Raw genomic sequence first — 17,990 nt, forward strand, 5'->3', positions numbered from 1 at the left:
CATATGTGAAATTCAATAATCAGTATCAATTAATAATTTGGTTTCATTTAACTTGTCAGTGTTAATGTGAATTAATCGAACAGTGAATAAACCTGTTTAACTAAACCTACAGTGTAAGCTGTAGTAATGTTAAAGATCTTCAATAAATCTACGCAGTGTGCCTTGGTCCTTATTTGGGCCACATTTGAACACACAGTGTCACAGAATAATAGTGTGTTGTTGCTGTGCAGAATTGTGAATAAGGCTAAGTGAATGCTTTGGGAAATCTGGCAGCTAATACTCTAGTTGGCAAGTTTGCTCCTGAGGCGACCTCTGGCATATGGCATATGTACCCCTCACTGTGGTAGCACTTGCTGCCTACTGTTCTAACAGAGCGTGTCAACCAGGGGGATTTGGTCATACTGTAGGCCAGATGGAGACCAGGGAATGGTGCACAGTCCAGGCCAAAGGGTCAGTCTACCTAAGGACAGCTGGAGAATAATCACAACACACTACGAGCACTAAAGTGTCGAGCTCTCACCTGTGCTGTCATCGTAAACCACAGTGACCGTTTTCCACTTGAAGAAGTGGACCAAGTCTAAGATGGCTCTGCTGAGGGAGGAGAAGTCTGGGTAAAGGCTCACGTAGAAGGAATCGCGGTTGTCTGACACTTGGTGCTTCCACTTGGTCTGGATGTGCGGCACCCCCAGAGCGTTACAGATGGACTGCACCGCGTTGGCCGAAGAACTGTGGGAGGGACCGAAGATGGCCGCCACACCCAGAGAGAGCTGGTCACAAGCTGGAGACAGAGCACAAAAGACTTATTTTCCTTGTTTTATTTTGTGATTTTGTTATAATAGAAACACCGGAGCCCGATTCATAGTTATTTCCAGAGTCCAAAGTAATATGTATTGCAACAACAGTAACGATGAACTCATTTACTTTTATGCCCCATATATTTTTTTTTTGGCAAAGCCACTGTGCTTTAATTGCGTCTTTGTAATCTTTAAATATAAACTGGCATGGAAAAACGCACATTTACAGTGGCAGCGGCTAATGGAGTGTATAATCATTATAAGAGAATTCAGATGTTTCCCCAGCGTGTAAATGACAGATGATTGCAGCCTGTGAACCTGTCTCAGGAGTATCAGTAGTTCACTGAATCACCCCTTCTGACTCATTACCTAAAACCAATCAATTCTCTCTGCATATGCAGCAGACGGCTACTGATGTCCCCCTGTGGTTAAATGAATTCAATCTAAAGCCCATGTCCTTCCTAATATATCTCACAGCACATTTGTCTCTGATTGTGTAGGGTCTCGTGGAATACAGCTGACAGCTGGAGATGGCTTTACCTTTTCTGGAGGCCTCAAAGCTGTCGTGGATGTTTATCCTTTGGATGTCGTATGTGAGTGTGGTGTTTGGCAGTAAAGTTCTGTTCCTGTTGATTGTATTTAAAGCAAACTTAAAGGCAAGTTCTTCAGCACCAGATGGGCCACTTTCGATGGATTCAAATATCCCCCCTAAAAACAGAGAGAGAGAGGAAAAAGACAAACGTTTTATTAACACCTCACCTTATGCACTATGCTTTCCAGATAAATGAATGAATGAATACTAGTATAATATAGAAGATTAGTGAAAATATTTGAAATATACATTTATTGCATGCTTGGATTTGTATACTAAACAAATTAGTAACATTTTTATTTATTTAAAGTAATGTTTATTATCAATTTCTGTCATAAAACAAGACCGATATCATGTTGAAAACTACAAGAAAATGCATTCTAGTTTAAATTTGCATTAAATGCAATTAATTTAACTTAAGTTTTATTTTTATTCATTTATTTGTTTGACCCACTTACATGTCTATGTCATTTCATAATTACTTGTAATGTCTTTGAAGAACATTTTAGTTTACCATAATGCTTGTCAGTACATTTAGCAGTACACGTTAACCATAATTCAATGTAATTTCCATCGAAGCTTGTATGCCATGCATTTAAATATATTTGTGATTACACATTTGTTATGATAAAGTTGCAATTACAAAATATGAATTTTAAAAAAATATATTTTGCATATAAAAATATTAAGTAGCTATATTAACTTTAAAGTAAATCTTGATTTGACATTATTATAAAGTGTACTTTTAAAGTGTACATAAGAGGATTAAAACTTTTATAAAGTGTACTCTTTTTAAGTACAATTAAGTGACATTTGTTTTGTTTTTTTTATATAGGCCTATACTTAAGATTTGAAGCACACAACAAGTGCTAATTCAATAATATATATTCAGGGGGAGAAAGGCAATAGATACAATTTTACAATTTACAGGGTTGGTTTTTTTTTTGTTTTTTTTTAAATGATTACACACATTTTCAAAACTTTGCCTCTTTTTTTCTAAATGCCTCACATCTCTTGCAAAATAAAGCACTGCAACCTTCAAAATATCACAAACACATCTCAAAAGCAAACCTTTGCAAACACCTTTGCATAATATTAATTCCTGTTTTGTGTTTTACATAGAGAGTTGTGTTTTATGAAATTGAAAACTGAGTCAACGGCTGAGAATTAGTGTATGGTTTTGCAGATTTGGTGCATGGTTCTTGAGTGTCAGGTTTCAGAAATCGCGTGACAAGTAAAGATTTTGTGTGTAAGCAGTTGAAGAAACTATAACTTTGAAGCAGAAACACTGTAGTGCAAAAATAGAAACATCAGCTTAAAAAAATAACTAATATGTGATCTGGCCCCAGTGTAGGTTAAGTGCAGTAAATGTAAGAAGTTGGAAGGAGAAAAGTATATTACTGTTTGCGCTGACTCAACTCATTCGAGCGTATAATAGATATATATCCAAGCTTCTTACAGAAGGTATGTTTTTAGAACGCAAGCTACACAGCAGCTTTCCCTTTGTGAGTCTGCTTGACAAGCCGTATATAAATGGATGCCTTTAGTGTTGGGGACTGATGTGTTCTGATTGGCTGGAGAATCAATCAATCAAGCCCTGGGGAGCAGTGAAGCACAGCATAGAGAGATTGAAGCGTTTTGCTTGGGTCAGTCAGCAGTTTGCCCCTGTTGACTCACCATATGTCAGACTAGAGCTCGATTCTGTGTTTTACTTACACTCGCTGGAGGTTCCATCATTTAAATGATCCCTCAAGACAGTACAAATAAAACCATTTCACCGGCACACACTCTCTTTACATGACTCTCTACTGTCTAACATGTAGGACAAGAGCAAGTACTTTTAATTTTAAATATCAACTACAGCACAGTCTACTGCTGAAAACTTAAGTGTAACAATAGTACAAGTAAAATATGAAAAAATTAACTGGTTTGCAAAATGTAAAAATAGTACAGATGAAAAAGAGAGTAAATGAATAGAGAGTGGTTGGAACAAATCCCTTAAAGCATTTTCTGTAAAAGAAGAGGGGGAAATTGAGGTGCTCGTACAAATCTCTCAGTCTTTTACAAAAGAAGAGGAATGCAAGATAACATAATCAAACAACCTCCCCATGTGGATTTAGTATAATATGAACAAAATATTCATTTTTGTAGGTAAGTTTTAGAAAATGTGTGTTCCTGTTTAAAAGTGTGTCTGAGGTTTCAGACACTGTTTTTACTACCATTATTATTCATGGTTACATCACTTCAAAAAAAGTGCCTGAACAAGGAGCATAACCTGTCCATTATGATCATTAGAGTGTTCCAAAATAATGTAATTATTAAATAATTACTGAAAAAAAAGTGTCCATCCATCAATATGAATTATATTTAATGGCATGTATCTTTTAGCAGATTTTACAATATATCACTCATAGAAAAAACTAACATTGGATTTATAATCACTTTAAAATTCACAAAAAAGGCTTATTACCTATATATGCTTAAAATCATCATTGTGTTTTAGTACTGAGCTGTAATGTAGAATCAGATAGGTAGTTAAAAAAAAAGTAATATTGATTTCCTGTATGAAAACACATGTAAGTTTACTAAAGGTCATCAACTGATATTATAACAGAAAGAGTCTGGGCAGGTAACAAACTTTCCCCCAGGAAATGCATTCATACATGTCAAATATCCATCATCCATCTTGCAACTCATAGGGCGAGCTCTGACAGTGATAAACTGGGGCTTGTATGACATAATGAATCAGTTTCCTGTGGGGAAATGTCAGTTTCTCAAACAGATCTCTCAAGCACCTGACAAACTTTTTTTCTTTTCTAAATCTGGATTTTTCTATAGTCATTATCTATGAATAGTCTCAAATTACATGTAATCTACAGATTGACCGTTCATATCCTCCATCTCTTTTTTTTTTTTACTTAATTGGGCGAGTTTTTGTCCAACTGAGGATATTTCTCAGTTAGGTGTATGTTTATTTATTTATAGGCACATGCCTTTAAGGCTTTAAAAGGCCATTACATTCGCACAATATATAGGGAACATGTCATTAAACAGCCTATAGTAGAGTATACAAAATCATTTAAACAATAAAACAATTCTGAAATGCACAAATTCATGAAACAGCAAAAAGGTAGCAAATATATATATATATATATATATATATATATATATATATATATATATATATATATATATAAGCAACATATAAAACATGAAAACTTATGTGAAAGTGATTATTAAATAGATATTTATGTTATCATTATTTATAACATAATACGATGAGATTATTTTATACAAATAACAACAATTTAAGACAGTTCTAAAATATTAGTTACAATAATTTATACATTGTCTGTCTAAATACTAAATTCTGATTGTCTGGACATATACTGAACAACACCCCACACCTGTGAGGTGGATAGATTATCTCGGCAAAGGAGAAGTGCTCACTAACACAGATTTAGACAGATTTGTGAACAATATTTGAGAGAAATAGGCCTTTTGTGTACATAGAAAAAGTCTTTGATCTTTGAGTTCAGCTCATGAAAAATGGGGGCAAACACAAAAGTGTTGCGTTTATAATTTTGTTCAGTGTATAATACAACAAAATAACACAAATCAACTGTTATTTTTTTTATCAGCCCACTCAAATTTTGTGCTGCAAACATCAATGACTGCCTTAACTTGTCCATGCTTGTCCAAGTAGTATCTAAATTATTAAATTGTACATATTATTAAATAGTTAAGATTAATAATAAAAAAAGCAATTGTTAAACATTCACATAATTTATGTTCCTCTGCAGGACCTCGAGCTGCATCCGAAGACACTAGGGGAACGCCTTCAGCGTGAGCGGCTCTGAATATTGTGTGCAAGCTATCCAATGCATGGGCGAGACATCACGCATGGGGTGACGTGATGACCAGCTGGAATAAAAGCACGTGCGGTGAAACTGGCATCAGCTTTCTGTCATTCAGCAAAGCGCTCTGTGTGTATCTGTCTGATATTTCTCTATTAGGTATGTCAAGCAGATATCCGCGAGATAAGGGCAAGAGCAGCTTGCAGTACAAGCAGTGTGGCTGCATGTGACACACACCTTGTGCCTGGGAACGGAACGCGCACAGTTGGCGCTCGAAAAGAAAAAAACAAAATGTCGGCTGTCCGCATTGCGATCTTCTTCCAGTGCACGTGCTTCGCACCCGGAAGGCTCTCTTTGATAAGAGGGGAGCCTTCACCAGCGTTCCCCCCGGTGCTGGTCCCGCTGCCGCCGAGGTGGAGCGGCGTAGGCACTCGTGGGGATCGCAATTGGATCTGTTGGAGGGAATGGAGACGGGCGAGTCCCTATCTCCTTCCCACCCATCAGATTCGGCGGGGAAGCCCGCTCGGCGGTCACTTCCCCCCGGGGCGCAAGCTCCACTCCCTCAGTCACCCCAGGTATGAGGAGCTGTTGGAGGTGATGACTCGTGCTGTGGACAATTTACAAATCGACTGGCTGGCCGAGAAGCAAGCTGAGCCGCAGACTGGATAAACGCTTTCTGCGAGCGAAGCGATCACCTCCAACACGGAGCCTGCCGTTCTTCCCCGATCTCCACACCGAGGTGTCGAGATCGTGGGCAAGACCTTTTTCGGCCCGCATCTTCATCCCCACCTCAGATTACTTGGTAATGTGGTGGGGTTGAACGATTGCGGTTATAGAGCGATGCCTCGGGTGAACAGACGCTCTCAAGCTATCTATCCCCCGATGCTATCTATCCCCCGATGCTCTGTCCTTGTCCTCCAAGCCGCTGCGTCATCGTCAGCGCTGGTGGGTAAGGGCTACGTGCCTAAGAGCGGATGAGCATGAGGCGATGAGTTCCGATGACATCACGGAGCTCAGGAGAACTGCTGATTTGGCTCTTCGCGCCACCAAGAAGACCGCCGGTGCTATTGGGTGGTCTATGGCAGCCCTGGTGGCAGCGGAGAGGCATCTGTGGTTGACCCTGTCCTACATCAGAGAGGAGGACAGGGTTTTCCTCCTGGATGCCCCGCTTGTGCCTTCTGGTCTGTTCGACAGGCACCTAGTACACTCACCCCACACTTTTACAAAGTGTGTGGATGCCGCGTTAGCTCCCATGCGGCTACAAGGCATCCACATACTCAGTTACATCGACGATTGGTTGATTCTCGCTCAGAGCACATGGCGGCTCAACATCGGAATGTTGTTCTCGCTCACATGAAAGTGTTGCGGTTAAGACTGAACACCAAGAAGAGTGTGCTTTCTCCATTACAGAGAACCACTTATCTTGGTATGGTGTGGGATTCGATCACGTTGCAGGCACGTATGTCCCCTGCTCGGATCGAGTCGATCCTCACGGCAGTCAGGAGAGTAAAAGAAGGCCAGTCACTCACTGTCAAGCAGTTTCAGAGACTGCTGGGTCTGATGGCAGCTGCGTCCAACGTGATACCTATTGGCCTGCTGTACATGAGACCCCTACAGTGGTGGCTCAAGACCAAGGGGTTCTCTCCGAGGGGAAACCCGCTTCGCATGATCAAGGTCACGCGGCGGTGCCCATGTACTTTAGACATGTGGAGACAACCTTGGTTCTTGTCTCAGGGCCCGGTGTTCGGACCTCCGTGTTGCAGCGTAACGCTAGCGAAGGATGCGTCCCTCCCCAGGATGCCATGGTACAGACGTGGCTGAAGCTTCGTCTGTACGTTTTTCCCCCGTACGCTCTGCTCCCGGGAGTTCTGGTGAGAGTGTGCCGGGACGAGGTCAGTCTACTTGTAATAGCACCATTCAATGGTTCTCAGACCTGATTTCTCTCCTCGACGGCTCTCCATGGGAGATTTCCGTCAGGAGGGGATCTCCTCTCACAAGCAGGGGTCTATCACCCTTGCCCGGAGATGTGGAAGTTGTGGGAGTGGCCCCTGAGGGGGCACAACTCATAGCTTCCGGTCTCTCAACCGAGGTTGAGACCATCCTCCAATCCAGAGCTCCCTCAACGAGGAAACTGTACGCCTTGATGTGGAAACTTTTCACTTCATGGTTCGGAGACCGCCAGCTCGACCCAGTTAACTGCCCGATTGGAACAGTTCTGGAGTTCCTGCTGGCCAGACTCTCCGCAGGGTTGACCCACTCCACCTTGAAGGTTTACGTGGCGGTAATTCGGCCTACCACACCTCTCTTGGTGGGAAATCAGTGGGTAGACACCCCCTAGTTACACGTTTTCTCCACGGTGCGCTGAGGCCTCCAGTATGGCGAATCGTACTGCAGGCCTTCTGTCCTCCTCCCAGCAAAAGCATAACTGTATATGTCCAGTGCGAGCATCGGTGGATTGTGGAAGCCATCAACACTGCCTATGAGTTCTCTCAGCTTCCCTCGCCGATGGGAGTCAGAGCTCATTCGACACAAAGTGTGGCGGCCTCCAAGACCTTTCTCGCAGGTGTCCCAATACAGGATATCTGCAACGCTGCGAGATGGTCTACGCCATTGACTTGGTTCTATGGTCTGGACATGCGGGCCACTCCAGGCTCTCCCATCCTCTCGCCCTAGATGTGTTCCGCAGGGATACACACTGGGCAGGGACTGGTAAGTCTGGCAGCGTGGGTATCTCGTTCTCCCTGCATCTTCGGACGCAGCTCGAGTTCCTGAAGAGAAAGAATCTTGGGTTACGTAAATAAACCCAATTCCTTGAGGGAACGAGACGCTGCCACATTTCCGGCATCCCTGCCAGCGCTTGCTTCATTCCTAGAAGATGATGCCAGTTTCACCGCACGCGCTTTTATACCAGCTGATCATTATGTCACCCCGTCCGTGACGTTATATTCAGAGCCGCTCATTCTAAAGGCATTCCCCTAGCGTTACATACGTAACCTAATGTTTTCCATCACATCAAAGCATCCTGGTCAAGAGTGCTGCGTGTTTACAACTGCTATCCCAGACCTGCAGTGACTTTTAGTGCTCTCCGCTGGGCAGCTGTCTAGAGGACAATGCCCTGTGCCTACCTGATCGCTCGCAACAGTCTCACACATGCCACCGCACTCGATAACACTCTCAGGCGCTTTGACATATTTATCACACAGCAGCTACATAATCAATGGCAGCACAATACATCCATTTCTGCATCCACAGGGAATGCATGCTTACAACCGAGCACCATAACCGCTCATTGGAAATTAGCAAAGTAGCGGCCATCTTCCTGTTTGAGAGAAATGAAACTGTCATTTATCATGATCAATCGCTGTGACCACAATGGATTTACCTGCAAAACTGGTCAATATCATACAAGAAAATGAACTTTAACAACTCCATGAAATAATTTGAGTTTGAGCTTTCATTTCATTTCATTCCTGTTCCCAGCGCGCAAAAACATGTTATAAGAACCTTTTGATAACGTTCACATTATGTAACATTATTTCTCAGAAGGTTCAAAATGTCCAATTTTGAACCTTCCGTCCAAAATTTAAATATGTTTTTTTTGTTTTCCTGGTTATATAAGTGTTAGGGGAATCATTCATTCTGCAAACACCATGGGAATGTTACTTTAGAATGTTCCCTGTATGTTCTGAAACAAGTTATAACTTTTAAAATCTTATGTTTTAAAATAAATTATGTATCAATAAGGGTTCTTTTATCATAATTTTGAGAACATTATCAAAGACCAGATATATGAATGTCACTGGATTTTTTCCATAGCTTTATTATTGCCAGAACTTTATTCATAGTTCTGAGAATGTTCCCTGTTATTTATTTGATTGATTGATTTACTGATTTATTGATTGATTCCCGTACATGCATGTAAAAAAGCCACCATTTTCCATTATCCAAGTGATTGCCTAAAAGAAAAAAAAGACCAGTTTTAAATATAAAAGAAAATAAGACTGACTAGCAGATTTGCTTTTTATTTTATGTTTGCTATTGTTCTCTCTTAATATAACACATTGCTTGGAAATCTTCTTGTTCACTAGCATTGATGAATATTATTGATGGTATTTTTGACGATTTGTTTACTAGTTGATGTCCCATGTGGTGGTGGCAAGGAACCATGTTGAGCTGCTGAATTCGGAGGAGATTTATCTAGGAGGGCATAAGAGGATTTTAAAGGGGAACAGAAGAGGGGTGTGAAATCTCATCTACATAAATGTTGACTCATGTTGGTTTTATCATAAGTTCAACCTTACTTTTATAGCTTATTGAAATGTGTTGAGAATTGATAGCAGAAAGTCTGCTGGTCTGCACAGCTGTAAAGAGACTCACTTTCAATGCTGCATGCAGCAGCCACTAGAAACGTTCTCTTAAAAAGGGAATATGCTGTTTTATGGAAGTTGATATGCTAGTGTCTCCATAAGGTTTCTTAACAGCTTCACTGGAAAGACCATACTGGTTGACAGGCATTTTTGCATAGCTATGTGCTGGACCAGAATCAATCCAGCAATAATCTCCTGGACCAGCATGGAAATGTATTCAATTATTCACAAGGGCAGGGTCAGAAAATACATAAATAGTCAGGAACTCCACTTGAACAGGATATGAAAGGTATTCTTTTCTCCAGCCCTTTCCAGATACAATTTATATTCCTCAGAGTTCACTACACAGCTCTCAGAAATAATGTTAAAGCAGCAATGTTGTAGCATGGAAAGACCATTACAGAAATGAAAAGGTAAATTATTTTTTATTTTTTTTGTAAACTCATACATTTAACTTGAAACTCACTAACAACTCCACCAACATGTCAATTTTTTTTATTTATTTATTATTGTTACAGTATAATTTTCAACAGCACTAAAGCATTTGTGCACACGCAGGACATTAAAATGTGCGTTGCAACACACACACACACAGATATGGGACGCTTTCACACTACAGAGAGTGAAAGCCAGATGGAGCGTGAATAAATGCAACAGACTGCTGAATCTTTGGACAAGCTTTTTACTGTATATTAAAAAAAAATTATAATTAACTTGACAGCACATTAAAAACACAATATTGAGTGATAATCTGTGGTCAAGTGAGTCACAACAAAAATAGTGTTCATGCTTATAATTATGGCAATCTGCAGACAGCACAATAAGACAGCGGACTGTTCAAAAAGAGATGTTTTTTAATTGAGTGAGTGTGTTTTCAGTAAGACCTGCAATACAATCAGATAAAAAAAGTGTCATTTTATTTTTAAGAACTTATGTTGGAGTTATTTTTAAAGAATTGCACTTCTTGGGACATTCTTGCGAACTTATTAGGATTGATTCTTTTAAGATGTTTTGAGTGAAATATTCCTTAAACCCAAGTCTCCATTCACTCTGATTGTAATCTCTTTGTGGACTAGAACAAATAATGGCGATATTAAAGAAATCTCATACGGTATGGGGGTTCTCTTTCATGCAAGTCAAGTTTCCATCATGCATTGATCCTCTCTGACTGTCTGTGTTTTGTATGAAGTGATGGGTGTAAAATCTATCATTTTCAGTTCTTTGAGAGCAGAACGTGCTCAGCAAGTCCAAGCATGTGACAGACCATGTGGAAACTGTGCAGAGATCTAAAGGTGAAACATTTCAAAAACTTACAGATAAATTAATTACAAAGCTAGTTTTGGTTTGATGCATCTGGGGAGGAGAGGTTATTTATGTGGAAAATAAGGTGCTCATGCTAGTATTTTCTCTCCCCAGTGGTGACAGTTTGATGGCTATCAGTGTCAGATTATCAGCCTAGCATATCAAGATGCGTAGTGCAGCGTAACAGGCTTGTAGGACACATTCCATCTTTATCAAGCCTGGAGCTGTGATGCAGGAGACAGGGAATGTGGACTCTGGATTGAGAAAGAACAGCATGTTTCTACAGGGCTCAGTCTCTGCATACAGCAAGGCTCAAAGATGTGCTCTCTAGGAAAGCAAAATCAGCCATGAAACTACATGGACCCATTTCAGATTTAAATTCAAATGTCTTTCTCAAACTAACTTGCTCTTTGAAACTATTTTTAAAGGGGTCATCGGATGCCCTATTTCCACAAGTTGATATGATTCATTAGGGTTTTAATGAAACATACTTTGGTTAAAATTTCTCAATGGTAGAGTAAAAACACTTTCTTTACCCTGTCAAAATCAGCTCTGTTTTCAGCAAGCCATTTTAGTCCATGTTGCTTTAAATGCTAATGAGCTCTGCTGACCCCGCCCCTCTCTTCCGTGAGGTGATGAGCAGACTTTAAACTTCAGCCACGAAACTGGCTAACTAGCATGTTATTAGGAAAGGCGATTTGCAAAGATTCATAAAAAAAACCTTACACTCATTTCTTCTGTAGATGAAGCTGGGTCACAAATGATTTGTGTGAACATGGATGCATTTTTGTAGATCGGGGATCAGCGCATTCCCTTCAGAACGAAAGTACCGTTAATCCTCTGCGTCTTCAGCGGCTCATATGTCGGGAGTAAATGACGAGTGCTATATTCATTATTACATCCAACAACAAAACACCTCAATCGCTTAATCGGAGACGTTCTTGTCTTCCCTTGCACCGGAGTCGACACAATGGTGGACAGCTCTCAGCTCACTCAGGGCGGGTCTAAGTTAAGACAGCCTTCTCAATCAACTATCGTGGGAGCGGTCTGTACAGAACTACATAATTCTGGGGTGGTGATGGCGCAGTGGATAAGACACATGCCTTTGGAGTGAGAGACCCGGGTTCAAATCCACTGTGAGACACCAATGTGTCCCTGAGCAAGACACTTAACCCCCTAGTTGCTCCAGAGGCGTGCGACCTCTGACATCTATAGCAATTGTAAGTCGCTTTGGATAAAAGCGTCAGCTAAATGAATAAATGTAAATGTAAATTCTGACAGGAATCTCAGAACATACTGATTTGAGAAAGGGGACGTTCAAATAGGTATTAAAAAAAAAAAAAAAAAACACTGGGTGGATTTTTATCATTATAGGATGGATGTGTACACACACTTCCAACACACATTTATGTTCAAACAACTTAAAGTGAATTTTGCATCCTATGACCCCTTATTAGCTGCTGTGTTTAATGTGCGGTGTTAAAATTATTTATTTTGCCCCAGTTTAATGAGCACAGTCAGCTATGTAAGTTATCCTCTGCTACACTTTTAAAACATTGTCAACTTCTGGCTCAACCAAGGCCACAAAACCAGAGGACCATATCGGGATAAGGCCTAATAAATCAACCAAACCAACCCAGGCTCATTGGGGAAAAAAAGCGTCTGTGGTGACATTTGTGCAAAATTATTTTCAAAACATGTCCAAGTGAAATGTCCAGAGAGTAGCACTACAATCATGTTCAATTTCCTCAAAAAAGATGAGAATGTGAAAGTGGCAACATTTTATTACATTGGTTGCTGTACTCTAAATATCAGGAAAGTTCAGAAATTAAATGTCAAGTGAGCGTCTCTAAAAATCTAATACTCTATTGCATTACGTACCACCAATATAAACCCTATCCTAAACCACACCAATAGTGAAAGTAAAACCAAATGTGAGATAAAAACATAAACCATGTCATTTTTCACTTCTACAATTCTTTGAGCTTGTTTATTGTGACTTGTGTTTCATGGGACTCATACCTGAGCGCTTCACATTGCAAGTGCAGTGTTGTACCGGGTGGGTTACCGAGCAAGTTTACTACATCAGAAAAGTCATACATTTGGAGCTGGTTGTGTGAAACAAACATGAAAATGTATTAGTTTACAAATCATGCTCTATGTAAATGTGGGTTGAGGTCATAACACAGTATTGTGCAAGGAGCAGAGCAAAAAATAAGTTTCCATTTATTAAATAATCTGCCCTGTATTCAAAATTTGTGTGGAAAGGAAAAAAACCATTATCCCCATTTTACTGCTTCCAGTCATTTCAGTTGAACACTGCAGTGAATTGTAAGAAGATATACAATTTTGAGGTTTTCCAAAAATCCAGGTAGAGGTACGATTTTCCTGTGTAGAACAAAACACAGGAAACCAGTAACTCAAGTGTGCAAGTCATTTTTATGTTCCACCGCCCTATACAACAGTACTCTTGGATTTTATGCTGACACCTATGGGTGTGGTTTTAACATCTCACAAAAAAGGTTGCAGATGTCATTATATAAATGAATCATGTTCATTTGCCATCCATGAATAATTTATGACTCAAAAGAAAGTGGCTTGCTTTGGGAAATTACAAAGATAAAATGTATTCAGCTGGGCATGTGATCTCAACACTGTGGTAAGCATGCTGTAGACCCACCCCTATGCAGAATAAAAAAATATATATATGCAGATTTTTTATTTTTTTTTCTAAGCTGCAATTTTATCAGTACAGTATTCCCAGTTAAATTCCAGTACAACACTTTCCTCGAGTTGCCACTTGCAATACAATGTTGATGTTGTTGAAACAAATGTTGGTGTTCGTGAAGCTTAATCGAACAATACTTAAAATTAATTGCATGTATTAATAATTTCTCTGCCCCTAGGAAACTCCATTTGTGTTGTGTAATAAAGAACCAAATTAGTTGTATTTGAGAAATGGCCTGTTACTTACTCCAGCTGTCACAAAACCACTCGCCCTCACCATCTGCCTTTCCCTGTTTTCCTCATTATTATAATCACTGCAACATCTTTACTAAAGACCTACTTTGAACAACGTTACCGTAGAGGGATAGTCACCCCAAAATGAAAATCCTGTCATTAACTTTTTTCATCAATGATAAGTAAAACAGTTTAGTTTAGGCATGTTTTAGAGCTATAGTTCTACAAAGCTAAAGGTCTTTGACAACAACAAGCAAAGAAAACACATGGTACATTAAGTCAGATAGACCCTGTGCATGAGTTCAAACCAAAAAGATTCAACGGTTAAAATACACGCTTTCCAAACACACCGTTTGAACACATTTTTACTATTACAAGCCGAAAAAAATAAACACTGTTATGAATGCACCAGAGAATAGAAGTCAGATTCCAAAAGCTGAAAAATGACTTTGAGCACACTGCAACATACTAGCATTAACATAGCTCATATTGTAACTGCTGAGGTAAGCTTTTGGCTGCCGTGAGCACTTGCGTTTTGTTCAGCAGCACTTGTTAATATGCTTCAGAATAAATCTTATTATGGTTTCTCATTACTTTCCATTTCTTTCGTCTTTAGCAGATCGATTTGCTTAACAATGATAAGAATCCCTCCAGCTTAACTCATCCACCTTGAGCCAACTTACAGCCCAGCCAACACATCCATGTGGGGCCCATAGGGGTAGCAACTGGGCTGATATCTGGGGCCCACCTTGGATAACCAACTGGGACCCAGCTAATTTTGTCCTGTTTCCATGGTGGCCCTACATGGGTTAACCCAGATGGGCTGATGATGGGCCCTTGATGGGCTCCATATAGGGCCCATATGGTTTAACCAGATAGCTCCCATTTGGTGCCTACATTCTGCCTACATGGGTTAGTGATGGGACCCGGCTAGGTCTTATGTAGGTCTCTTATGGGCCATAACAGGTATTCACATGGCCTAATATATTTGTCTGCTTGGGTTACCTTATTTTACAGTAAGCCTCTAAACACAAACATTACATTAAATCCACTAAAATGCTAAAAGTATTCAATAAACAGAAACAAGTAAAGTAGTTCATGCTTTTAAGCAAAGTTTATTGAGAATAACTTAAACTATCATACTATCATAACTTGTACATCTATAACTTTGTAAAGCACACAATTACAGAGTGTTATTTTTAATCTTCCTGAAAAACAATGTAACTTTTATTCTGAATGCTTTAAGCAAGGTTCCGTTGGAATAATTTGAACATGACCATTAAAACTTGTATATTTACAACTTTACAAAACATAAGTATCTTAAATTTAAAGTGAAGCTCCTGACAAACATTATTTGGCATAACTTGTATCATTTGTATATTCAGAAAACTCTAAAATGCATTTCAAGTCAAGTTGAGCTTTATTGTCATTCCGCTACATGTGGGGACATACAGTGGAACGAAATGTCGTGCCTCGCAGGACCACGGTGCTACATAAATACAGACATACAACAATGAAGTAAAAAAAACACTATAAACCTATACACAACTAACCTACTGACAGATTTTAACTATAAGTATACTATGTATAAATATTTACCCTATACAAACTAAAAAATAAAAGATACAAACTATACGAATGCTTCATATAAATACTGTACATGTGCAAAGAGAAACATTTTGAGTCAAGCAGCTGGTTGGGGAACAGTGCAGGATGATTTGTAGTGCATGAGCATGTAAACATAGTCTTTTGTGGGATTGTGTACACGCAGCAGTGTGTGTAAAGTGTCTAGTGCATATAGAGGAGAGTGTATTACTACAGGTGGTTTGTACAGGCCCACTCACCTGTGTGTAGCACACTTCGAATTGCACAAAAAAGTTCCATACAGTTTTTTTCTTTGGTGTGGTAAGGTTTGGGGTTGGGGGTGGTCTATGTTTCAGGAGGTAGGGGTTTGCATGGGGTTTCAGAGGGGGGCGGGGTGGTTTGAGTTCAGGGCTCTCACAGCCTGGGGGAAAAAGCTGTTGAGCAGTCTGGCGGAGCGGGCTCTGATGCTCCGGTACCGTCTTCCTGATGCTATGAGCTGGAAGAGACTGTGGGAGGGTTGGGTGGAGTCCTTCACGATGCTGTTGGTTTTGCTGGAGCATCGTGTAAGGAAAATGTCCAGGATGGAGGGGAGAGGGGCACCGATGATCTTTGCAGCTGTGTTCACTGTCCGCCGGAGGGTCTTGCGGTCAGCAGCACTGCAGTTCCCGTACCAGACAGTCATGTAGCTGGTCAGCACACTTTCAATGGTGCCCCTGTAGAATGTGGTGAGGATGGGTGGAGGTAGACTTGCACTTTTCAACCGGCGGAGAAAGTGTTGGCGCTATTGTGCCTTTTTGGAGAGTGACATGTTGTTGGTGGTCCAGGTGAGATCCTCTGTGATGTGCACCCCCAAGAATTTAGTGCTGCTGACTCTCTCCACAGTCGAGCTGTCGATGGTCAGTGGGGGGTGGTCAACGGAGTTTCTCCTGAAGTCCATCACAACTTCCTTTGTCTTCCCCACATTGAGGGACAGATTGTTAGTGCCACACCATTCAGCCAGCTGTGCCATTTCCTCTCTGTAGTGCGTTTCATCGTTGTTGCTGATGAGACCTACCACTGTCGTGTCATCAGCAAACTTGATGATGTGGTTGGAGCTGAACTTGGCAGTGCAGTCGTGGGTCAGCAGTGTGAAGAGCAGCGGGCTGAGCACACAGCCTTGTGGGGCACCTGTGCTCCGTGTGGTAGTGCTCGAGGTGTTGTGGCCGACACGGACTGACTGAGGTCTTCCGGTTAGAAAGTCCAGGATCCAATTACAAAGGGAATTGTTAAGGCCCAGCAGGTTTAGTTTATTTATGAGCTGTTGTGGGATTATTGTATTGAATGCCGATCTGAAGTCAATGAACAGCATTCTAACATAGGAGTCTTTATTTTCAAATAAGAGCCAGGTGGAGGGTGGAGGAAATTGCATCGTCAGTAGAGCGGTTTGGACGGTATGCAAACTAGAGCGGGTCGAGTGTGTTGGGAGGCTGGTTTTGATGTTGTGCATGACTAACCTCTCAAAGCACTTCATCATGATTGGAGTCAGTGCTATGGGACGGTAGTCATTTAGACAGGACACAGGTGATTTCTTTGGTACCGGTATGATTGTTGTGGATTTGAGACATGTGGGGATGACTGCCTGGCTCAGCGAGGTGTTGAAGATATCTGTTAGGACATCTGTCAGCTGTACAGCACAGTCTCTCAGAACACGTCCAGGTATGTTGTCAGGACCCGCAGCCTTGCGTGGGTTAATTCTAGATAGGGTCTTCCTTACGTCAGCTGGAGACAGACAGAGCGCCCGGTCGTTGGGAGGTGTGGGCAGTTTTTGTGCAGGTGTGTCATTCTGCATTTCAAACCATGAATAAAAGTGGTTGAGTGCATCGGGGAGGGATGTGTCCTCATCACAGGCCTGTGGCGGGGGCTTGTAGTCAGTGATGGTCTGAATGGCTTGCCACAGGCTCCGTGTGTCTCTGCTGTCTGTGAAGTTATTGTTGATTTTTTTGAGCATATGACCGTTTTGCATTTTTGATGCCACAGGACAGATCGGCTCTTGCTGTTTTCAGGGCTGCTTTATCTCCTGATCTGAATGCTTCATCTCTGGTATTTAGCAGCCCACGAACCTCTGCTGTCATCCATGGCTTCTGGTTTGCACGTGTGGTGATGTTCTTGGTGACTGTCGCATCATCAGTGCACTTTTTGATGTAAGCAGTCACAGTTTCAGTGTACTCATGCAAGTCTGTGTGGTTGTTGTAGGTGACCGCCTCTTTAAACATGTTTACATTTACATTTACATTTATGCATTTAGCAGACGCTTTTATCCAAAGCGACTTACATTGCATTCACGTTACAGTTTTTACATTTTATCAGCTCAACATGCTGTTCATGTTCCAGTCTGTGCACTGAAAGCATGTAGTGTTGAGGTAGCATCATTTGGCCAAATTGTGATGAGTTTTTGAACCGGTTTGGCAAATTTGAGAAGTCGTCTGTATGCTGGGATTAGCATAACAGAGATGTTGTCCGAGTACCTGAGGTGGGGTACAGCCTTGTAAGCGTT

The 17,990-nt window shown here is 41.0% G+C and overlaps 1 protein-coding gene across 1 annotated transcript in view; it reads right to left on the reverse strand.

Moving 5' to 3' along the window:
• The window catches only part of LOC306877519 (glutamate receptor ionotropic, kainate 2), a gene marked incomplete at its 5' end in the record, with an annotated part of 188,183 nt that overhangs the window by 132,675 nt on the left and 37,518 nt on the right, over positions 1-17,990 (reverse strand). Inside the window, 2 exons of the mRNA XM_079429310.1 lie at positions 521-778; positions 1,335-1,502. Of these exons, the coding sequence (XP_079285436.1) occupies positions 521-778; positions 1,335-1,502 (426 nt within the window). The remainder of the gene's footprint in view (positions 1-520; positions 779-1,334; positions 1,503-17,990) is intronic.

The sequence above is a fragment of the Barbus barbus genome (assembly GCF_936440315.1).
Source record: "Barbus barbus genome assembly, chromosome: 12".
In the NCBI taxonomy this organism is placed as follows: domain Eukaryota; kingdom Metazoa; phylum Chordata; class Actinopteri; order Cypriniformes; family Cyprinidae; genus Barbus; species Barbus barbus.